The 26,092-nt window shown below is 33.7% G+C and overlaps 1 protein-coding gene across 1 annotated transcript in view; it reads right to left on the reverse strand.

The window, feature by feature from the left end:
• Nucleotides 1–26,092, reverse strand: part of FCHO2 (FCH and mu domain containing endocytic adaptor 2) — a 123,333-nt gene that overhangs the window by 25,500 nt on the left and 71,741 nt on the right. The window contains exons 12-18 of the mRNA XM_057494400.1: nt 17,164–17,224; nt 16,712–16,884; nt 15,079–15,103; nt 13,644–13,686; nt 12,257–12,348; nt 6,294–6,397; nt 1,884–2,013 (exon numbers count right to left, since the gene is read on the reverse strand). Of these exons, the coding sequence (XP_057350383.1) occupies nt 1,884–2,013; nt 6,294–6,397; nt 12,257–12,348; nt 13,644–13,686; nt 15,079–15,103; nt 16,712–16,884; nt 17,164–17,224 (628 nt within the window). The remainder of the gene's footprint in view (nt 1–1,883; nt 2,014–6,293; nt 6,398–12,256; nt 12,349–13,643; nt 13,687–15,078; nt 15,104–16,711; nt 16,885–17,163; nt 17,225–26,092) is intronic.

Genomic DNA, 26,092 nt, shown 5'->3' on the forward strand with positions numbered 1-26,092 from the left:
AAGAAGAGCAGGGAGATAGAAGATAATGAAAAAATACTGTATGGTTTTATAATTAGGGATTTGATATCAATGGATCCTGTATAGCAACTGGACATAATTAGTACAAAACTGAGAGTTAAACCTTAGAGTTATTCTTGATTTCTGAGACACCATATATTGCTGGAAAAAGGAAAAATTAGATAACAGTATTTTAGGTGCATTTTAGGATCATTAGTCAACATATATTTGCTTTTGATACCTTGTGAAGTCTCACAGTGCTTTTCAATTTCAGAGACTGTCCCAATCAAATTATCACCTTCTACCATATTTAAATAAAACAAAATATTGCAGGAAAAGAAAATACTTTCAAGAAACAAGAAAAACCAAAAACTTAAATCTAAACAGACAAAGGAAGAAGCATCACAATAAAGAGAGCTTTTTCGGGAGACTTAAAGAACATTTGCTATACAAAATCCATGTTATACCCTGCCTGCCTGTATCATCATTGTCACCTACTTGTCCTCCTCCTGTTCCCAGCACTGGCTCAAACTAAAAATAAGCATGTACCAACTCAATCAAAATTACAGTTTCCATCACAATTTGGAAGCCTTTCAAATGATCCAGAGATAATGGAAAAGAATTAAAACTAATTTTGGTTACCCAGACCACCTGCCTGATTTGTAATAGGATACATCTATATCTTATAGGACAAAAATATGGATTCTGCAGAAATAAAAATGAACAAAACCACATATACAAACAAAATATAAGAATAAAGTGCCTGTTACAGCAAACAAAAGACAAACTTATTAGGTATATTCTGTTTACCTAAAGTTAAAAAATGGGAAAAATGCTATGTTTATGAAGGTATATAAAGCAAGATCAAATATCATATTTGGAATCGAGAAACAATTTTTTATCTCATTTCAGCCTACATTATTCATGCCATTTTTACAATGACCACACATATAAGATGCCTTTTTCCTGTGTGAATTCTGCTAAATCAAATTGGATATAATTATATCAGCTTAATTAGGGCTGTGATTTTCAAACTTAGCATGCATTCCAATCACCTAGAAGGCCTGTTCAAAGATTGCTAGCCTCACTCCGATTTTCTATTTAAAAGCTCTGCATTTCTAATAAGTTCCCAGACAGATGCTGCAGGCCCAAGGACCACACTTTGAACACTACTGAATTATGCTATTAGTGCCAATCAGTGATTTTCCATTATCAAGAATAAACTCATTACTACTTAAAAGCAGCAGCAATGGGGACAGTTATAATTTTGAGAAGTTTTGTTCCCAAAACACAGCTGCTTTGTTTAAGTAGCTTTGTACTTTATTACTCTGTGGATGAGAAAGGTAGTAAGAATTTGTAGGAAGAATTAGATAAAGGTGATGACAGAATAAAATCTTAAGCAAAACCTAGATAAAATACTGGATTTGTTTGATGAGGTTTAGGTTTATGTCATTATGCCCAAGTATCTACTTTTAAATCTTTGTTTAAATTCTTACAAAAAGAAAATAATTCACTGCAAGCAAAAAAATCACTTTTTTACAGTGTGCCAATTGTTTTTAAAACACAAACTTTCTTAGGAACTCAATTACCAGTTCACAGTAGAAAGGACTGCATTATATATTGCCTTCAACTATTTATACTGGTTGGTAGTTTATAAATTTCATGACTCTCAACAATGCTTATCAAGGTTACAATTCTTCTATTCATATAACATAAGCTATCAAAGAGAAAAAGGAAAATGTGGCTAGTTTGAATTATCAGGTGTGTATCCAGAAAACCAAAATTTCTAATGTTAAATTCTTCACCAGCCCACAAAAAATAAGTATCTCAGCCTGATCATACTGTGGATGCTAACTTTCACATGTTAATCGATAATAATCACTTACCTACTGTTGGAGTATTGGCAGCACTTAATGAAGCAGAAGATGAGATAGAGGAAGAACTTTCTGCCCGAGCTAAAGGAGCAGCAGGAGGTGGACTGGTATTGGAAGTTACAGGTGGGCTGAATGGCCTGGGCTTAAAAACAAGAAGTTATTTATCAAAATGCTAAAACAATTACTCCATTATCAGAAAAGATTTTTAGGTATCAGGCAAGATTAATTTTAGTATACTAAACCAAATTTACTGTGTTTATTAAACTACAATTAAAGATGCCATAGGTCAAGTCATTTTCAAGAATATATTATAAGCTGAAAGGCTATTTTAAAATAATCCTATTGAGAATCTTGGTACATAAAACATTTTCTGTATTTTAAAAAGTATGCTTAAGACAGACTCTCAGAAGTTAAATTATTAAACAGTATAAAGACTTTTCATACATACTACCAAACTGCTTCCCAAAAGGGTTACTCACTTTATCCTATTGCTTATAAACATAAGAGAATATTTTTCTGCACTGTTCCTGGCAATGAATGGATGAGAGTTATAAGTAGGAAATCTAAGTTTTAAGAAGTTTTTAGCTGATTAGATGGTAGAAATAAAATTGGCATTTCCCTTGTGAATTGTGTGTATTAGCTTTGTCCGATTTGGTTTTGGGAAGTTTTAGTATTACCTGAGTTTTCACTGTTTGCTGTATTTGCTGTAAAAATGTTCTTCCTAAATATTGCTTACTCCTTTTTCTTGGTGTTTACAAACCTATCTACATTTTCCTTTATAATTCCTTGTAATGCCTCCTCATTGAGTTCACCCCATACAGAGGCTTAAGAAAATCTTAATTCTACTGTGTTCCCACTTTTCTGAACATAAAGAGTGTGAAATATAACTACAATTCATTTTTTAACTTAGTGAACAGCTTTTTTCCTTTCAAATTCCTAATTGTTCCATTACATTAGCAACACTTCCTGAGGTGTTACATTAAAAAAAATACATTATTTAGCTTATTAAAAATAACCTTTTCCTGCTTCTAAAAGTATTAACTAAATACAGTGTTTATTTAGTGCCTAGACCATGGGTTAGGTACTACATACAGAGTAGTGACCAAGAAAGATATTGTTCCTGTCCTGAGTTATTTGAAAGAAATGGAAAACAAATGACAAAAACAAAACCCTGTAAGCATTCATCCACTAAAATTACTCAGCTCTTCATTGCGTGAGTATCAATTTACAGATACACACTTTTATAAACATTGAGTTATACTGCCCAAAGTGTTTTAATATTGGTTTTTTTAAAAAACCTATTAACTAGTTTTAAACTGTTCATTCCAGAGCACAGTTTTTTCATGACTCATTATTGTGAACAATAAGTAGAAAAAAATACAGTAAGATGTAAAAATAAAAATGCAGCTTTTTGTCTGTATATATATGGAGGTGGTACAGGACATGAGGTCTAATATTAAATTCAAAAGATGATCTTAGACTTACAAGCTTGGAAAAAGTCTTGATCAATTACTATGGCAGACATTTCTTCTGTGGCAACATGGCTTCATGACCAACATCATGAGGATGCATTTTTACAATTTAGAATGTGCATTTATATTTTTTTAGGAAAAGGCAGAAAAAGTTCTTTTCTCAAGTGATTTTTTTTCTCTTACTTCAGAATGGCACTGTCCAGTGTAGTAACAACTAGCATTTAAATGTGGTTAGTTCAAATTTTAAATGAGCTGTAAATGCAAAATACACAATGGATTTTGAAGAATTGGCATACACACAAAAAGAATGTGTCTATTCTCTATAATTTTTATATTGATTACATGTTAAAATTATATTTTTATATACTGAGTAAAACAAAATATGTTAAATTTCACTGTTTTTACTTTTTTAATGTGGCCTGCATTATATTTCTATTGCACAGCACTGCCTAAGAAGAGTGGTTCTCAAACAATGACATGAAGCAGAATCCCCTAGGGGGCCTGGTAAATGAAACACAACTAACTGCTGGGCCATTCCTCAGAATTTTTTATTTGTCTGGGGTAAAGCCAGAGAAATTGCATTTCTATCCATTTCTACCAAGTTCCCAGGTGAAACTAATGCTGCTAGTCTGGGGACCACACTTTGAGAATCATTGCTCTAGAACAATGGCGGGTTCTCTGTAGCAGTGTGGGAAGGCTGTGGTTTTAGAGCTTTTGAGCATCTATTAAAGGTATGAGCCCTTTCTCCAGAAAAATGTACACAGAAGCAAGGAAAGGGCACTACAATGTTCAAATGGAGAGAATTCAAATCAGCATAACCTTTCTGGTGGACAATACAGCAATAATCATCAAGACCCACTTAGTTCATGGATTTCACTTTTAAAATTTTTACTAAGAAAATAGTATCTGCAAAGAAATACAGAGAAGGATATTCATTAAGACACTGTTTATTTGTGAGTTATTATATAATCAAATTTCTGAAAACTTCTGGAAATTTAATGGTGACAATAGTGTGGAAAATGGTACCGAAGACAGAGAATTTATATGTGGAAGCCACTTCCAACACTGTTTGATGAAGCCCATAAGGGTGGCTCTTAGAAGGCTCTGACGCTGGGTCCAGGGAGTGAAAGTTAACATGAAGGATTCAACTATGAAAGTCCCACTTTTACTTATTTAATAGGCTTATAATTTAAGATTATTTGGCAAAGGATCTTACCACTTTAAAAAAGTTTGAAAACTATGGAATAATTCATGATATAGAAAGACATTCCTAAAATATTTTCAAGTGAAGAACAAACACATAAAGTATGACCTTTATATACATGTATCATTCATAATAACTTTGTGGAACAATTAATTGCACTAAACAATGTTCTAAGTGTTCTGCATATAAAAACGTTTAAATCTCACAACCACCCATTACCATTATAGCTATTTTACTCATACGAAATTGATACTCTGAATAAATAGCTTTCCTAATACTACTCTGGTAATTGGTGGCTATTAAGTTGTGCTTTTAACAACTATATTTTACTGCCCCTGGATAAATAAATACTTATGCATTCAATAAGTAAATGATATACATATAAAAATATTAACTGGTTACCTTCAGGTGGTGAAATACAGAATTTTCTGTTTTCTCTATTTTCTCAGTTTTACAACATGATCATATACTTCTTTTGTAAACAGGAAAAAAACCCATGCTATTAAGATGCAGTAATTTTTATATTACTTAAATAATAACTATCTCCTTAGCAGCTTATACTTAGTCTTTCATTTCACTTCCACTAAACCTGTCCTTTGGGCTAGGAGGTAAAGAAAGACGTCACCATTTCAACACTTGGTGCTCAAACCTTTTCATTTACTCATGAAACATTCCTAACTGTGTACTATGTAACAGGCATCATGCAAAGTATTAAGGATATGAAACAATCTAAGGCACATCCAGAGAGGGGGGAGCAACACAATGTATATATGTAATTTGTGCACTAAGAGAAACACAGCAAAGTATATGGGTATAAGGAAGAGAATGGTTAAATCCACTGTAGGGAGAGAAGTAATGATCAAAAATGGTTTTACCTAGGTGGTGCTACCTGCTGGGTCCTAAAGAAAGAGGGCAAGTTCCTACATAGAAAACAGGGGGTTCATTTCAGATAGAGGGAGCACAGTAAGACATAGATGCGTAAAAGCATGATGTTTTTGGAGAACAGTGGAAAGTTCTGAGTGGCTGGAACCTAGGTTGCAAAGGGGAGAAGTTAGACAGTTTGGTAATACAGGTTGTTGAAGCAACTATTTATGAAGAGCCTTGTATATTAAGCTAAAATATTAACTGGAGATGTATATCAGGATAAAAAGCAGATTAAGCTTGACTTTTAGAAATTTGATGTTGATAAACTAGAAATTAGTAAAAGTTAAAGCAGGACAGATTGGAGACCTCATCTGAATAGAACCCATGTATTTTTTTTCTTTGATTATCTGACAACTTTATTATAGACATGCTTTTTTTTAAGCAGTATGTACTTTTTAAAAAGTCAGTTAAGTCACGTGACCTCCAGTTTCCTTAGGTATAAATAAAGCTGGACTAGATGCCCTCTAGGACTCTCCTGGTAGTATACTTCTAAGGCCTAGGAACAGATCACCATTTCTTCCTTAATAGTTGACTTTAAGCAGAATTATATGAAAATTGTTTCTTAATTGTGTAACAGTGGGTACTAAATGGTGTTTTTATAATGTGCCAACTTTCACAGGAAATCTCTTTCTTCCTGCACAATGTCTTGCTCCAGAGATATAATCAGAGATATCATGGGGGAATGAAGGAAGTGTCCACTAAGAAAACCTCCAGAAGAAAATTCCAAGCATTTAACTGTAAAGGGGCATATAGAAAAATATCATTTGCATCTTAAATCAAAAGTTATAACTTTAAAAACAAAAACAACACCTGAGTACATACTATTTCATTAATCCCACTGAGTTTGCCTGAAGTAAGCTTTGGTCTGGAAGAAGGCCTTGGAGGTGGGACAATGGTGCCTACAGAAAGAGGAGTTGTGGGCCTGGCTGGGAGAGGGAAAAAGAGAATTTAAAGAAAATCATTAGTATGTAGTAATCCTTACATAAAGACATTCTACTATAAAGGAACTATTAGGATTCAAAGCTCATTTTTCATAGTTTTTAAACATAATTATAGGTATTTGTTAAAATACTGGGAGTCTATCAAATAATGCTATTTTTTAAGCTACCAATAAAATTCCTGGAAAAAAAGATTAATTTTTCAATAAACCTGACATATGTAATATAAACTATATTCTTGTTTCAATTATTTATAGATATTAAAAATTAATCTGATAAATTAGCTGGTGCAAATAAACCAATTTAAGGCCTAAGGTCTTTAGTTTATCGCCAATATATCTACTTTGAAGACAGTAATTCAGGACAAAGCCTTTGAAGAAACACCTTCAGAATAACAACATGAACTCTAAATAAAATACTTACCTTAGTTAAATTTATAATATATTTTAAGTTGAACCATACTATAACATTTTTTTGGTGATATTTTTAATACTTTTAATTAAGTCTACTAAAAAACTTCCTCAAATTCCTATAATTGTTAAGTACAGAAAATATACAAATCCTATATAAATTTAGTGTTCACTATTTTTCAATGACATTTGCAAATCTTGCAATTTTATACACCAGAAATACTAACCTCAGCATTTCTAATAAAAAATAACTCACCATAATAGAAATTAATGAATTCAAGTCATGAAGAATGAAAAATGGAAGTAAATATGTTTAAGTAATCTTTAATTAAAATGATTTTCAAATCTTGTTGGTCTATTCTAAAAAATGGGCTGTAATTCATACTGAAGGCTATATAGTATGGATAGGAAGAAATATATTTCAGTAAGTTCCAGAAGTTTACAGATATGCGAAGTTAAATATATGAAGAGACCTAAGTATATATAAGGGGAAACAAATAGTAAAGCTGAGGACCCTTGGTCAACAATGGAAAACTGGAGGCGTGAAAGTAATGTGCATGAAGGTGGTAGGAAGGTAGGAAAAGACCTAAAGAAAAAGGCAGCTACACAGGAGTGAAAATAAATGTATGGGGGGAGGAAGGGGAGGTATGGAATCATTTAGAAACCACATCATATGAAGGGATAAAAGATAAAAGCATAGTTCAGGTTGCTTGAAGAAAACAATGACAAACAGGTAAGAAATCAAGTGCAGACTCTAAGGCTGCAGCCTTCTTCCCATCAGCACCAGTTCTTTCATGCTGCCCTCCTGCTTTAAGCTGTATACTGGAAAAACTCTTATAGCAACCTAAGGACTATAACACTTCCCTGTGCTATGACCTATTTAAAGATATGTTTATCAGCAAAACCAGCACTGACCAATACTCAAGTTATTTCAAGCTTCTGAGAGATTAACAAAGTAGAGTCATTTACACCTGAAGGTCATTACTGATCAAGTGGTCTGTCCAAATCAGACTGACTCAAACCAAGCCTGGTAGAAATGTGAAGTTCAGCTACTTCATATAAGCAGAATTTGCTTTTTGAGGAAAGCTAATAACAATACTTATTAATATACTACAGTTTACAAATGAATCTATTAGCTACAAATTAACAAATTAATAAATTATAAATGAATGCATCTGCAATGCCAATTAGGAACTTCTTCTAGAAGCCTTTGAAAATGATTACTACAATTGTTTACACGCTTAAGTGTCTTAACTGTGTTCTGTGTTTTGGTAGTGGTGGTGGTGATGGTAGGCCTCACTTCTAAGAAATATCTATTAAATGCAGTATTTCAAGAAATATGAAGTGACCTGTAAAGTATAAACACATAGGAGATAAGAGCTAATCAAGACTGGTCCTCTGACACTACCTGAGGTAAACAGACAACATATTTACCATACCATTCTTTTACATGAACAAAGGCAAAAACTAATCTAGAATCCATGACCTAGATGATGATATGGAAGAAAAATCAGCACCGTGTGGTGCTTCTGGCAGTAATTTTTGAGGATTCATAATACTATGGCAAAGGTGACTTTGATCCTCAGAGACACAGCTGTTGGAAGATCTTCATGAAAAGCAACAAGGTCCAAAGGTACTTTCAGTCTTACAATGCAATCTCTGAAATGACTTCTGAGATCCACTGACGTAACTGTAAGAAGTTCATCGGTAAAGGAAATCCACTGACTTTGCGACCACGAAGCACAAGGAAACTTGTCTCTTTGGTGGTACTGTTATAGCAGGAGAGAATAGAGGGTTAATGGACATATACCTGGTGACTGGCTTCCTAGACCCAGAATCTGACCTGGTTTTGAGAAAAGATTCAATTGCCATATTCCCAGACAAATCAGTGGGAGAGAAAGAGTTCCTGTTCTGCTTATTAAGGTCAGATGAAGGACAGTAAAACAACTGAATATCAGAAGCAACAGAAAAATTCTATAACTAAAATATGAATCTATATAGCCAGGTAATTATCTTCTGTCAAGTTAATGTTATTTTAATTACTCAAAAACAGAAAAATTTAATATATGGATGAAGAGCATGAGCTCAAACTTGGTACTAACTGAGGAAAATAAGGATATAATAAGTTTAAAATGCAAGTGAGTAAAACTGAGGGTCCAAAAATATATAAAGCCAGAATTATTCCTGTTTTCACAAAGGAATATAAGGTAACTCTAACAGTTGGTAAAAATCTGACAAGGTGTCAAAGTGATGTGCTGTGTATATGTGTTACTCAACAAAGTATCTCACTGTTCCATTGATCTGGTTCTGTTCTTGTGCCAATACCATACTGTTTTGATTACTATAGCTTTGCAGTATAGCTTGAAGTCAGGCAGTGTAATAATCCAGCTTTGTTCTTTTGTCTCAGGATGGCTTTGGTTACTTGGGGTCTTTTGTGGTTCCATATGAAATTTAGGATTATTTGCTCTAGTTCACTGAAAAATGCTGTTGGGATTTTGGCAGGGATTGTACTGAATCTGTAAACTGCTTTAGGCAGTATGGCCATTTTTGTTTGTTTCATTTTGACAATATTAATTCTTCCTATCCATGAGCACAAAATCGATTTCCATTTATTTGTGTCTTCTTTATCTCATGAGTGTCTTATAGTTTTCAGAGTATAGGTCTTTCACATCCTTGGTTAGGTTTATTCCTAGATATTCCTAGATAGATTCCTGCATCTTTTTGATGCAACTGTAGGTGGAGCTGTTTTCCTGATTTCTCTTCCTGCCAGTTCGTTGTTACTATATAGGAATACAACAGATTTCTCTGTATTAATGTTGTATCTCGCAACTTTGCTGAATCCAGTTATTAGTTCTAATAGATTTTGGTGGAGTTGTTAGGGTTTCTATATATAATATCCTGTCATCTGCACACAGAACTCATACACCTCAACACCAAAAAAAAAAACCCAAATCACCCAGTTAAAAAATGGGCAGAGGACCTGAACACTTTTCCAAAGAAGAAACACAGATGGACAACGGACACTTGAAAAGATGCTCCACATCACTAATAATCAGAGAAATGCAAATCAAAACCACAATGAGGTATCATCTCACCCCAGTTAGAATGGCCACTATCCAAAAGACAAGAAAAGACAAGTGTTGGAATAAGAGAATGAAACTGGATTACTGTCTAACTCCATACACAAAAGTAAACTTGAAATGGATAAAAGACCTGAAGGTAAGTCATGAAACCACAAAACTCTTAGAAGAAAATAGAGACAAAAATCTCTTGAATATAAACATGAGCAACTTTTTCCTGAATACATCTCCTCAGGCAAGGGAAACAAAAGCAAAAATAAACAAATGGGACTACATCAAACTAAAAAGCTTCTGTACAGTAAAGGACACCATCAGTAGAACAAAAAGGCATCCTACAGTATGGAAGAATATATTCGTAAATGACATCTGATAAGAGATTAATATCAAAATATATAAAGAACTCACATGCCTTAACAACCAAAGAGCAAATAACCCAATTAACAAACGGGCAGGGGATCTGAACAGACACTTCTCCAAAGAAATTCAGATGGCCAACAGGCACATGAAAAGATGCTCCACATCGCTAATCATCAGAGAAATGCAAATTAAAACCACAGTGAGATATCACCTCACACCAGTTAGGATAGCCAACATGCAAAACACAAGGAACAACAAATGCTGGCGAGGATGCAGAGAAAGGGGAACCCTCCTAAAAGCAATATGGAGGTTCCTCAGAAAACTAAAAATAGAAATACCATTTGACCCAGGAATTCCACTCCTAGGAATTTACCCAAAGAAAACAAGATCACAGATTCAAAAAGACATGCATCCCTATGTTTATCGCAGCACTATTTATAATAGCCAAGAAATGGAAGCAACCGAAGTGTCCATCAGCAGATGAATGGATAAAGAAGATGTGGTACATATACGCAATGCAATATTATTCAGCCATAAGAAGAAAACAAATCCTACCATTTGCAACAACATGGATGAAGCTAGAGGGTATTATGCTCAGTGAAATAAGCCAGGCAGAGAAAGACAAGTACCAAATCATTTCCCTCATTTGTGGAGTATAACAACAAAGCAAAACTGAAGAAACAAAACAGGAGCTGACTCATAGACTCCAAGAAGGGACTAGCAGTTACCAAAGGGAAAGGGAATATGTTCAAGTATCTGTTGATTGTTTCTTGCTGTTTTACAACTATTAGGTACAGATTGACTTCCCTTCAGAATTCCAAATTGTTTTGGGTTAAGGTTGCCTAAAATCCATTTATAATTTCTTGTTAAAAATATTAGTTTCTAAACAGTCTATTTTTAAATACTAGTTTTTATTATTAGTAGTAAAATGTTACAGCATGGCTTATTATTTAATTAACCTACCAGAGTGTAATGCATAGAACAAAGATTTTAGAACTAGTAAGATTCAGGTTTCAATCTAGGTTTCAATCTATGCTTCATCATTTCCTATTATATGATCTTGGAGAAGTTCCTGATCATTTCTGACCTTTCCTTCTTCCATTTATAAAACAAGAACAATAACAAGGATTTCACACAGCAATTATTAATTTCTATTTAACTTTAAGCAGATGAAATTAAATAGACTGTGTGTAGCTCCTAGCAGTAACATAGCAGGAACTTGATCAATTCAAGTTCTCTCCCCACCATTCCAGCACTCCCTTGACCCCAAATACTATACAGCATTTCTGAAATCCCAGAGGAAGGTTGAAGAGCAACTTAAAATGACTTTATTTTCTTGCTTTGAACACACAGTGATTTTATTAAACATACAGTTCTGATACCTGCTTTGACTGTTGGCTAATGGGACTTTATATTTTGAAGAAAAAAGAAACATATTCTTGCCAAAACAACAACTAAGCATGCATCAAGTTCTTTTATACATTGCTTGGTAAGTGCTAAAGCCGTTCTGGAAAGCAGTTTGGCAATAAGTATTAACAGCGTATCTTGTGACTCAATCTTGCATTGATAAATTATTATAAAGATATTATGAGACATGCACAAAATTCATTCTATCCATGGATGTTCAGAATACTAGAAAATTAGATGCAACCTGAACGTCCATCGAGAAAGGACTGGTCATACTAATGTACATATATGCAGTTGAATTACCTATAAACAATAAGAATTATTTAGGCATTGGTATGGGAATGATGCCTAGGAAAAAATACATAAATTTTAAAAAACTGGTGCTTGCTACATGTTCATTTAAGCTATAGGGTCTTTAAGCTAACAAAACCAGTATAAAACCACTTTTATCTGGTAATATGATCAAAGAACAAGCTTAAAAAAATTTACCATTTATTATAATACACATACAATGAATAAATCAATTAGAAAAAGCAGTAACTAATGTATTCCTCAGTTTAAAAAAATGTATATATATGTGTATACATATTCACCTGATGATGATGATGAAGTTAATGAAGCTGAAGATGAATCAAGAGATGGTCCAAACAAGGGGTCCCAAGCAAGTAAATCACTGGTCCCTTTCCTACCATAACATTTTAAAAATAAGGATTTTAACAAAGGAGTATTTTATTAGTGTAAAACCTAGTCACTTATTTTTATTTCATGGAATTATAAAAGCTCAGTATATATAATTAAAAAGTTGGATATTCTGCCAATGGAACATACGAAGAAACTCAATTAGCAGATTTAATAAACCAGTATTTGTTAACTGCTAGAAGCTGAACCTACAATAACATTGTATGATGTTGGCAGAGAAGAGAAGAGAAGATTAATCCCCACTGATCACACCTTCTTATACTCTTAACAATCTTAGGGGTTGCCAGAATGGGAAATAATAATTTTAGCTTTACAACTGAAGAAAAGCAGTACTTTTAATCTAAATGAGCTGCTGAAGGGCACATAGCTACTTAATTCTACAATTGTGTCAAATCTGTTGATTCACAGATAGCACCAAGTCTTGGACAAAAAATTTAAGTGTTATGAAATCAGATAGAAATTTTCCAAGGACATATTTATTTTCAAAGATGAAAAGAATTTTTTAAAAAGTACTTCTCAAGTACAGAACTAAGCCTGGCTATTTGATACAAACTTCAACGGTCTGATTACTGTAGAATTATTCATGCGTAGGATTTCTCCCTTGGCAATTCACTCCCTGGGCCACTAAAGCAGTCTGGCAAAATGTTTGGTCATGCCTTTTTATGAGAGGTAACTATGACGATGGACAAAATTATCAAAACAGCATCAACATTCTAATTTCAATACCTTATCATGCTGCATAACCAAAGATTTTCCTCCAGACCTCTTGGAATCCACTGTACTGCTTACTCTCGGGATTTGACTCCTAGCTCTTTATTTAATATAAAGTTTTATATGAATCTTTTCTCTTTTTCATTTGAGTCACACCCCTTTTAAAATGCCTAATCTCTAAGACTCTGATGCACCTGACCTTTGCCAACACCTCTATTAATTTTTTCCATATTTACTGAGGTATGATTAACAAAAACTTTAAAGTATGAATAAAAAGATTACTCCGTACTGAGACAGTATTTTAATGTATCAAACTACCACTGCTTTTTTCAACCTTTTAAAACATTTTTAAACTTAAAAAAATCTTAGAAAAGGTGCCCACTACAATGAAAATGTTACAATTATTTATAAGCACATATCTACTATCTCAAATGCACCTAGATGGACGCACTACATATTGTATGATGAAGCCTGGAATCACAACTGCATAAATGATATCCAAAAACAAAGTTTTACAACACTGAATATCTTTAAAAATGATAAATGAAATAAATTTAAACAGGAACTTACTCATTGGATGCTACAGATGACTTAGATTTTGTTAACTCTTCACCTAATTAAGAGTTGAAATATTAAGAAAAATTCAGAGTCTGAGTAATAAAATATTTTAAAGCTAAGAGAAACACACACACATCTCATTACTATGAACAATTTTAAAATTCTGGAATTAATAACAAATACAATTTTTAAAATTCATGAAGAAAAGGAAAATAAGTAACAAAGTTTCTATCTTGCTTAAAATTACAAAATAATAGCTGAATTTCAGCTAAATCTTCATTTCTTCCAACATCTTTAATAAAAAAATGACATAACTAAACTATTATATTCATTAAAATGAAATTGCTGTCTCAGAAGAGAAAAACATGAACCACAACTTTAAAAATTAGAACAAATGTTCAAATACTTATGTAGGTATTATTCAAGAATTTTAACGGATGAATAATGCAGCATTTTTCATGTTCTAAGACTATTATTAGTGATTATTATATTGACCAAAAATAGTTATTAATTCATGGACATCCTACTTTGAAAAATTAGAATTTTTGTTGCAACCTACAGCAAGAGTCTACAAATAGTGTTTTGCTACCTTTTGCATTTGTAATGTGAATCATTTCATTAGCATTATTGTGCTGTGTTCCATCTTTCTGCAATCTGCCCTCATCTCCTAACTCCAAAGTAGCCTTCTTTCCTACATCCCCTATCATCAACCTACTCATCATTTCTTTTTTAAAAGTAAAATCCTACTTTCAGTTTGGTATATTCATTATGCATTTTGTAGGTCTTTCTAAATGTGCTGGAATTTTTATTAGGATTGGTGTTATAGTTTAATATTATTAAACATTGTGTTTACAAGATTGCATAGGTTTTGAGTATGCTGACTCAGCTGTTTTTCCCACGACCTTATTTTTAATGCATAATTCTGCAAAAGATGTTTACACCTTTATACTAAAAACACCCCAAAAGTTTTTAGTATAATTATTATACTAAAATACCATGTAATAGACACCTTTATACTAAAAACACCTCCAAAATGTTTTTAGTATAATGGTTATTATACTAAAATACTATGTAATAGAAATAGCAATTGTGCCATGACTTAAAATAGGTAAAGCTAATAAAGCTTGCTCATAAATGCCTTCCAGTTCATGAGGCAGTTATACCAGTTAAACAGTTTAACATTCTTAAAACAGAAGCTACTCTTAATGTCTATTAAATTTATCACGTAATTTGCTAAGCTTGTAACCTTACATATGAAATTATAGAAATAAATGGTCTATTCTCATTATGAGCCTTAATGACAGACTAGAAGGATACTCATTTTAAATAGAAGACAACATATCTCTATTATTCCAGCAATTAGACATGCTTTAAACTTGAATACACAGCTACAACATTTTTCAGGCATCATCAAAGCCAAAATAATCAATTTAAATATCAAACTTACTAGACAAATTCCGATTCATCTGCACCTAAAAAAAAGGCAAAAACGAATTGTCATTAAACAAATATGTTATTTGGTAATGAAATATTTTGTAAAATGTTAATATTGGAAACCTAATTTTAATTTGTTTTCAGTATATCTGCTCAATTATATACAGTATTTACATAAAAAGATGTATAGAGAACTTCCAATAGTTTTTGTTTTATAGTAAAAATACATACTTTTAACACTCAATAAATGTTTAAAAATATTAACATCTACAGCAAGATACTGTAACTTGCTAATTAAAAAATTTAACAAATATTTTGAAAATCATTTTTTTAAGTCAATAGGTAAAAATATAAAATCTTGGACTTACTGGACTGTGTCTCTAGTAGTACATGGAGAGAAAAAGAAGACATAGTGTTTATTTTATAATTTAAAATACTATATTTTCCTGCTCCAATGATTTGTCTATTTCCTTCTGGATCATATGTAAAATCTATACACCTTAAAACATACACATTATTTGGAGGGGAAGGATGTAAAACTTAAGCAAACTGGGCAACAAAATATACTCATGATATCCTCTTTTCTAACCCACTGTTAAGTATTAAAAATTTTGTTATGTATTTTCTGGGTATGAGACTCACTGTTTTTTAAACAATAGAAAAGGGAGAAGAGCTGAAAGAGAAAACTTAAAACCATCAGTGATTCACTAGTAGATGTCTAACATTTTGGTATATATTCCTTTAGGCCTTTTATTTATTTACATATTTGTTTTAAATTACTTATGCTCTTACATAATAAAAATTTTAATAGTTTCTTAACTTCTTATTACACACATATACCACAATTTATTCTTGGAATTAATCTTAATATTAAATAATAATGGTAGAATAAAACCTCATTTCAGAACTCTATTTTTGGTTGAAAGAAATAGTTGTAAAATTAAATTCTAAAAGTTCATGACTGGAAGAAAAACTTTTTTTTTTCAAACAAAGACACAGTGACTGCTTAAAATATACAATTGAGTGACAATATGAAATGGCAAAAACTTTTATTCTCTATTATCAAGGAGAACAGGTTTAATATCAACTGTGATAAGCATGAATATATATACTGAATTGTCATTCTCAGACATACTTTTTTCCCATAGTTTAACATTTCTGAATTTAGAGTATGATATCAGTAAAAAGATATATTATGGTGTTTCTTTTCTCCATCAAAAACTATTAACTATGGTATTTAGAATTGAGGGATCAACCAGTATCACTAAGAATTCTTAACTTTGTCTTTCTTAATCCTTGCCTGAGGAAAAGATTAACACTGCCAGTTCACAAAACTCTGCCTGAGACATACAGCACTGTTTATAAATACAACAAATGACAGAAATAGTGGACTTTCTACATTTTTGCTTCTTTGTACAACACTTTCAGAAAGAAGCAAAACTAAGCCAAACTTACAAGTTCATTAGCCTGTATAAAACTAAAATAAAAAGATTATATATTTATTTCCTCATCAAATATGCTTAGCTATTGCTACATGATGCTTTACTTTTTATGATTCCTAAAATTAACCAGATTTTAGGCAGGTAGACCAGGGAAAAAAAGGCTCCAAAGGCACACAGACTTGCTCATCATTTTTTTTTACTTACAGATACTGCTGGGGAGAGTGTGATATTTCCTATAGATACTTTTAACTCATCCAAGGAAGCCACTGTGTGGTGTGAGTTATTTGGATGCACAGGTTTGATTTCTATCCGATACTTCTTTGGTTCTTCATCTTCAGAATCTGAATCACTAGATGAGTAGAAATGGTTCTCTTTGGTATGTGAGTATCAGTTAAAGAACTTAGTTTTCAAATTATCTTAATGCATAACCAGTTTTTCACACATTATAAAGAGGAGGAACACCTTTAAGAGATAAGATGGACTTTAACAGAAATATAACTACTAACTTGTATTAATAAAAATATGTCAAATGAATATGGAATAATATTTTATTACATTTATGTATGTGAAGTCTTTATTAAACAATAGGTTCTTTTGTTTTAGCTGTCTACTTATATGCCAATACGACCCATAAGAATATCCAGATGATGAAAGGATATCATTCTGATTTGCTTCTGGTTTTATACTATAGCCTTCTTCATCCACATCAGGAATGTTCTATGAGGGAAAAAAATCTTTAATGATGGCTCCAACTACAAAAATATAAAAGATTAGCAAAATAGCCTTCACTATAAATGAGTGTCTGTATTATTCATCAAATATCAACAGATCAAGAAAATTATTAACACTGTGCGAAAATTACATCTTTTTAGTTAACTAGCTTTAGATCATATTTCATGCTTCAGATGTCTGCAAAAAGCACTGCAAAATGTTAACAGGAGAAACATCCATAGAAGAGAATAGGTATTCAAGTAGGAATGCGAATAGTTACTTATGTAGATAACCAAAATTTCACCCAAGTCTACAAAGGGAAGAAGTAAAAGCACAAGACTGTGTATCTGGGGAAGAGAGGTGGTGAAATTAGAGGACAGCTTAAGTTAATGAAAATATGTATCAAAATAAAGAACAAAAACACAAAAATAATAATAGACTACCAAGAAAGTCAAAGATACACTAAAATATCATTGCTTACCCATGAGACTGACAAAAATTCAGATCTTGAAAATACACTGTTGGCAAAGCTGTAGGGAATGTATTCTTATACCTTGCTGATACAAATACAAAATAGTATAATCCCTACAGGGAGATATTTAACAATATCCAACAAAAATACATACGTGTTAAGTCTTCCACGCAGGAATTCCACTTGTAGGATTTTTACACCAAAGATAGACCCCACCCCAAAGAACTTAAAAATACATATGCAACAAGGTTATTCATCAAAGACCACCTGTAACTCATAATTATTGGATAGCACCTAAATATCCAAGCATAGTTGAATAAACAATGGTATATACACAAAACAGAGTACTATGCAGCTCTTGTTTAAAAAAGATGAGAAAGGTGTCCGTGAACTGGTATGGAGTGACTTCCACGAAATACTAGTAACTGAAAAAAGGCCAATATAAAAAAATTATATATAGTATAGTATCTTTTAAGTAAGAAAGGGAAAATTTAAAAACGTATAGGTTTACTTAATGGGAAAAATCCACTGAAAGGATAAATCAGAACAAAATAAAGTTAGTTACCTGTAAGGGAGGGCAATGGAGATGGGATACAGGAAGAAGGGGCGCTTCTCTAAGTATGCTTTTGTGGTTAGGTAAGAGAATATTCCTACTTTTAGGAAATATACATTAAACTATTTAGGGATAAAGGGCCATTATGTATATAATTTATGCCCAAGTGGATCAGGTCAAAAAACTATACACACATAAACATATGCACATATACTGTAACTTTAAAGCAAATGTAGTAAAAAGTTAAGGGTATACTAGTGTTCTTTGTAATATTCTTGTATTTTTTTGTAAATTAGAAGTTATTCCCAAATAAAGTTTTAAAAATGGGAAAAAAAAAAGGAATGCCAAGAAATGCCAAAGTATCAGTTGTAATTCAGCAGCCAACATCCTATTACTGGGTAAGTTTACCATTCTTCCTCCAATCACTTGCTAAAGTTAATCAAGAGGAGTATGAAGGATTGCTAATCTGAGAGGAGGCACAGCACAAGGTCAAGGAGAATTTAGAGCAGAATTTATTATGGCTATAGCTTCCAAACTGAATAAATAGTCTAATGTAGCCAGCAATGAGTTAACAGACTGGATTAAAGTCTAGAAGTGAAAAATCTAATAGAGGGTAAAGAATAGATTTCATAGATAAAAAGATGACAAGTAATTATGACCCTAGAGCAGTGAGTTCTGCATACTGCTAATATGCAAATAACTTTATTTTTAAAGTATTAAAAATAAACTTTATCAAATATGGATTCATTAGAAATCAGAATAAACATATCTTTTTCAAAGTACTTTATTCCTATTCCCAGTACCCTAGAAACATACCAGATATTTAATCTCCTAGAGCTTCTATGTGGGATTTGCTGACTCTACTTTTAAATTTGTTCACAATATGCTATATGGTGTGATATAATTTAAGTAATACTGAGCTGTTTTCTATAGGACTGAGCATGCTGTTTTTGGATCAGCCTCCTGCAGATTACAACTGTAAACTTCGATCGAAATATATAAACAAGTATCTGCAGGTACTGGAGAGTGCCAAAACCATTTAAAAAGCTATATAACAAGGGATAAGCTCAAAATAAATCAAAACAGAATTCTAAGAAAGGTTCAAATAACCCACAGGAAGACTGGAAAATGAAAATGAAAACAAAAAACAGAAGAACAAACAGAAAACAAACAAAAAATATAACACTTGAGCTCTGGTATGTCAATAACTAAATATAAATGCTCCAAATGAAACAAAAGACACAGATTGTCAGAGTGGATTAGAAAAACATGACCATACTAACTATATGCTATCTTCAAGAAACTCACTGCAAATACAAACAACACAGGCAGGTTGATAATAAAAAGACAGGAAAGAAAAATACCATGTAAACATTAATTTTTTAAAGAAGTAGAGTGACTGTTTTCTGCCTTATTACCAGATAAAAAAGACTCCAAAAAGAAAATTACCAGGATCAGAAAGAGACATTATGTCCACATAAAAATACTGTACACTATTGTTCAAAGCAACTTATTTCTAATAGCCAAAAACTGGAAACCATTAAATATCCTCTAATAGGTGAATAAACTTTGGTACATCTATACCATGGAATAAAAAGGAATGAACTAGTCATACATGCAATAACATGGACTACCTCCAGAGAACTGTGCTGAGTGAAAAGAGCCAATCTCAAACTGTTACAAACAGAATGATTCCACTTAAGTAACATTCTTGAAATCACACAATTATAGAAATGGAGAAAGATTAGTGGTTGCCAGAGGTTGAGGAGGGTAGGGTGGAAGAAAAGTGGCTGTAAGAGGGCAATCAACATAAAGGATCCTTGTGGTAATGGGAGTGTTCTGTTTTGATTCTATCAGTGTCAGTATCCTAGTTGTGATACTATACTAGTTTTGAAAGACATTACCATCAGGAGAAACACAGTGAATAGTATGCCTGGGGCTGCTCTGTACTATCTTTGCAACTTTGTGTAAATTGATAAATATTTCAAAATAAGTAATGATTCCCAGTGTTTTCAATGCTAGAGCTATGCACAGAAACATTATCTTAATAAAAACTTACACATTACCTGTTTATACCTTTGTCCATTCAATCCAGTTTCTATATTAGGGCCCTGCACTGCTGGAGCACAGCATTAAGTCAAAAGTAGTATGAAGAAGAAAAGAACAGGTAACTTCACCCACCAATCTTAAAGGTAGTTTTGGTGGATGGTGATGTGATTTTAAAATTATATTGAGACAGAGCTCACAAGTCCATGGAATGTTTCTCAATTTGTTTAGAATCAGCAAAGTGGTCAAAACCGAAAGAAAAGAGCAATTCACATGTCCTTGGTCAATCTTCATCTCAAAAGACATAGTCCCTCAAAATTTTTCCTTAATCACATAATCTTTTAAAAAAGGAACTTAATTACCCCTTAATTATACAGACTTCTTTTTAAAAAGAAAAAGGAAGATAAAGGATAACTTCCCTACCAAGTTAGACTATTGATGTTAGGTAATTATTAAGACTAGCCATAAATAAAAGGTCATAAATAGACCATAAATAAGTAGTAATAGGCCATATAAAAGATAACAAAAACTGAAAACCTACTTCCCCTGCTGACCACCACTGAAATCCTTCTCCCTAAAGGTAACACAAGTGTCTTGTAACTCATTCTTTTAAAGAAGAAACACATATAACCACCTTTGTATTTTCTAAAAAGCAGTTTCTTAAAGGATCAGACTTGCTTTTATTTAGTAAACTCTTTCCACATTAGCAGACACAGCAATATAACTCTATAACATCTGACTTCATCAAGTGAATATTTAATTTAACCAATTCTTACTTTGATGGATGCTTTAGTGTTTCCAGTTTTTTTGCTAATATAAACAATGTTGAAATAAACATCCATCTCTAGCTCTCCCTGCTTTGCCCCCCATATACAGTAGTCCCCTCTTATCCATGGAATATCCAGTGATTCCCAGGGGATGCCTGAAACCATGCATACTACGAAGTCCTATATATACTATGTTTTTTCTTATACATTCATAAAGCTTAATTTATACTACCACAGTACAAGATTGATTATATATTATAATAATATACTGTAATAAAGGTTGTTTGAATGTGGTTTCTCTCAAAATATCTTATTTTACTGTACTTACTCTTTCTCTTGTGATGATGTAAGATGATAAAATGCCTAAATGACAAGATGAAGTGAGATGAATGACGTAGGCATTATGACAGAGCAGGCTACTACTGACCTACTAATGATGCCTCAGAAGGAAGATACCTGCTTCTAGGCCATGGTTGACCACAGATAGCTGAAACCACAGATAAGGGGGGACTACTGTATGCATATATCTTGACCAAATACATATGTAATTTGTGAATATAGCCATAACAGTAAATACTTAGCAACAGTACTGCAGGGTCAAAAAGAACTTACATTGCTGTTTGGGGAGATACTGCCAAACTATCCTCATGACAAACTGTATATTTACATTCCCACCAATAGGATGAGTGGATCAAAACTTTTGCCAATATGATAGGTGGATATAGTAATTTCTCATTCTAATTTGTATCAGAATGAGACTACTATACTGAACAGTATTTCTTACGGTTATTCATCACTTTTATTTCTTTTCATGGAAAATTACGTGTTTTTATTCTAATGTCCTGTTACTGGAGGGCTTGCTTACCTTTTACACTAATCACTATATAAAGTTTATGAAGGAAAGTATTTGGCACCTTGTTACATACCTTGTAAATTACATTCTACCCATACCCATTTATCTTTAGTAATTCACATCTATCGATGCTGTTTTTTTTCCTAATTTTATAAGTTTTTCATTTCTACTAAAATGTATCAAATATTTCGTACATGGCATTAGAATTTTGTGCCTAAAAAAGCCCTTTTCTAATTCCAAATAAGTGCTGACTAAAATTCAAAACTGATAAATAATGTTAGAGAACAGTATCAATGAGCTGAGAAAATTTAAAATGTTTTATTTAAGGGAGTATATATAAAATAAACCATTAAGTATAAAAGAATTGTACTTAATATTGCAGTCATCAATAAATGATACAAATAATTCAAAAATGCAGGATGAGAAAAGCTCGGAGGGCGGAGCCAAGATGGCGGCATGAGTAGAGCAGTGGAAATCTCCTCCCAAAAACATACATATTTTTGAAAATACAACAAATACAACTATTCCAAAAAGAGAGACCAGAAGACATAGGACAACAGCCAGACTACATCCACACCTGCGAGAACCCAGCACCTTGCAAAGGGGGTAAGATACAAGCCGCGGCACGGCGAGGCCCGAGCACCCCTCACCCCAGCTCCTGGCGGGAGGTGAGGAGTCGGAGCAGGGAGGGAGAGGGAGCCCAGGACTGCTAAATAGCCAGCCCTAGCCATCCGCACCAGAGCGCAGACACACAGTGTATGGGGTGCTGGATACTAGGGAAACAGGGCAGTAAAATCTGGGAGTGGGTCCCCGCAGCCAGCGCCCCTGGGACAAAGAAAAGCAAGTGCCCTTTGAAAGTTTTAAAGGGAGAGGGACCCCATGGCTGGACAGAGGCGTCCCAGCACAATCAGCTCAGCAACTGGGAACCCAGGGAACTCCGGGCGCCCTAACCCCCTGGGCAGCAGCGCAGCTCCGAGGCCCCTCACGGAGATAAACAGCCTCCCGCCCGTTCCTACTCCAGCACGACCTCGCCATAGAGGAGCCCATAGCAACCACACGTGGAGTTTCCTTCACAGCAGCCAGGTAAGAATCAGAGACCCCATCTGCGCGCAGCTGCCCAACACAAGCCGCTAGAGGTCGCCATTCTCCCAGGAGACGAAGGCCACAAACCAGCAAGAAGGGACATTCTCCCACTTGACACGTGCCAACTACCCACGACTACCTCTATCACGATGAAAAGGCAGAAGAATTTGATACAGACCAGATTAACCCAGACAATCTCCCCTGAAAATGAATCTGGGGAGATAGACCTAACCAATCTTCCTGAAAAAGAATTTAAAAGTAAGGTCATAAATATGCTTATGGACTTGTAGAGAAATATGCAAGAGCTAAGGAGGGAGAATACAGAAATAAAACAATCTCTGGAAGAATTTAAAAGCAGAATGGAAGAGTTGCAGGAGGCCACTGATGGATTAGAAACCAGAGAACAGGAATGCATAGAAGCTGATGCAGAGAGAGATAAAAGGATCCCCAGGATTGAAACAAAATTAAGAGAACTGTGTGACCAATCCAAAAGGAGCAATATCTGCATTATTGGGGTACCAGAAGAAGAAGAGAGAGAAAAAGGGATAGAAAGTGTATTTGAAGAAATAATTGCTGAAAACCTCGCCAAACTGGGGGAGGAAATAGTCGCTCAGACCACAGAAATACACAGAACCCCCAACAAAAGGGACCCAAACAGGACAACACCAAGACACATAATAATTAAAATGGCAAAGCTCAAGGACAAGGACAGAATTTTAAAGGCAGCTAGAGAGAAGAAAAAGGTCACCTACAAAGGAAAACCCATCAGGCTAAATCATCAGACTTCTCAAAAGAAACCTTACAGGCCAGAAGAGAATGACATGATATTTAATGCAATAAAAAAGAAGAGCCTTGAACCAAGAATACTATATCCAGCACCATTATCATTTAAATATGAAGGAGGGATTAAACAATTCCCAGAGAAGCAAAAGTTGAGGAAATTTGCCTCCCACAAACCACCTCTACAGGGTATTTTAGAGGGACTGCTCTAGATGGGAGGACTCCTCAGGCTAAATAGATGTCACCAGAGAAAATAAAATCACAGCAAGAAAGCAGACCAACCAAATACTAACTAAAGACAAAAAATAAAATCAACTACCCACAAAAGCAGTCAAAGAAAACACAAAAGAGCACAGAATAAAACACGTAACATATAAAGAACGGAGGAGGAGGAAAAACAAGGGAGAAAAATAAAGAATCATCAGAAAGTGTTTATAATAGCTCAATAAGCGAGTTAAGTTACACAGTAAGATAGTAAAGAAGCTAACCATGTACCTTTGGTAACCACGAATCTAAAGCCTGCAATGGCAATAAGTACATATCTTTCAATAATCACCCTAACTGTAAATGGACTGAATGCATCAATCAAAAGACACAGTAATAGAATGGATAAAAAAGCAAGACCCATCCATATGCTGCCTACAAGAGACTCATATCAAACACAAAGACACGCACAGACTAAAAGTCAAGGGATGGAAAAAGATATTTCATGCAAACAACAAGGAGAAAAAAGCAGGTTTTGCAGTTCTGGTATCAGACAAAATAGACTTCAAAACAAAGAAAGTCACAAGACATAAAAGAAGGACATTACATAATGATAAGGGGGTCAGTCCAACAAGAGAATATAACCATTATAAATATATATACACCCAACACAGGAGGACCAGCATATGTGAAACAAAGACTAACAGAATTAAACGAGGAAATGGAATGCAATGCACTCATTTTAGACTTCAACACACCACTCACTCCAAAGGATAGATCCATCAGACAGAAAATAAGTAAGGACACAGAGGCACTGAACAACACACTAGAACAGATGGACCTAATAGACATCTACAGAACTCTACATCCAAAAGCAACAGGATACACATTCTTCTCAAGTGCACATGGAACATTCTCCAGAATAGATCACGTACTGGGCCACAAAAACAGCCTCAGTAAATTCAAACAGATTGAAATTCTACCAACCATCTTTTCAGACCACAAAGGTATAAAACTAGAAATAAATTGAACAAAGAAAGCAAAAAGGCTGACAAACACATGGAGGCTTAACAACATTCTCCTAAATAATCAATGTATCAATGACCAAATTAAAATAGAAATCAAGCAATATATGGAAACAAATGACAACAACAACAAAAAGCCCCAACTTCTGTGGGACGCAGCGAAAGAACTCTTAAGAGGAAAGTATATATCAATCCAGGCCTATTTAAAGAAGGAAGAACAATCCCAAATGTATAGTCTAACGTCACAATTATCAAAATTGGAAAAAGAAGAACAAATGAGACCTAAAGTCAGCAGGAGGGACATAATAAAGATCAGAGAAGAAATAAATATAATTGAGAAGAATAAAAGAATAGCAAAAATCAATGAAACCAAGAGCTGGTTCTTCAAGAAAATAAACAAAATAGATAAGCTTCCACCCAGACTTATTAAGAGAAAAAGAGAATCAACACACATCAACAGAATCACAAACGAGAAAGGAAAAATCACGACGGACCCCACAGAAATACAAAGAATTATTAGAGAATACAATGAAAGCCTATATATTAACAAGCTGGGAAACCTAGGAGAAATGGACAACTTCCTAGAAAAATACAACCTTCCAAGATGACCCAGAAAGAAACAGAAAATCTAAACAGACCAATTACCAGCAATGAAACTGAAGCGGTAATCAAAAAACTACCAAAGAACAAAACCCCCGGGACAGATGGATTCACCTCGGAATTTTATCAGACATACAGGGAAGACATAATACCCATTCTCCTTAAAGTTTTCCAAAAAATAGGAGAGGAGAGAATACTCCCAAACTCATTCTATGAAACCAACATCACCCTAATACCAAAACCAGGCAAGGACCCCACCAAAAAAGAAAACTATAGACCAATATCCCTGGTGAGTGTAGATGCAAAAATACTCAACAAAATATTAGCAAACAGAACTCAAAAATCCATCAAAAGGATCATACACCATGACAAAGTTGGATTGATCTCAGAGATGCAAGGATGGTACAACATTTGAAAATCCATCAACATCATCCACCACATCAACAAAAAGAAGGACAAAAACCACATGATCATCTCCATACATGCTGAAA

Source organism: Manis pentadactyla, chromosome 2 (genome assembly GCF_030020395.1).
Source record: "Manis pentadactyla isolate mManPen7 chromosome 2, mManPen7.hap1, whole genome shotgun sequence".
In the NCBI taxonomy this organism is placed as follows: Eukaryota; Metazoa; Chordata; class Mammalia; order Pholidota; family Manidae; genus Manis; species Manis pentadactyla.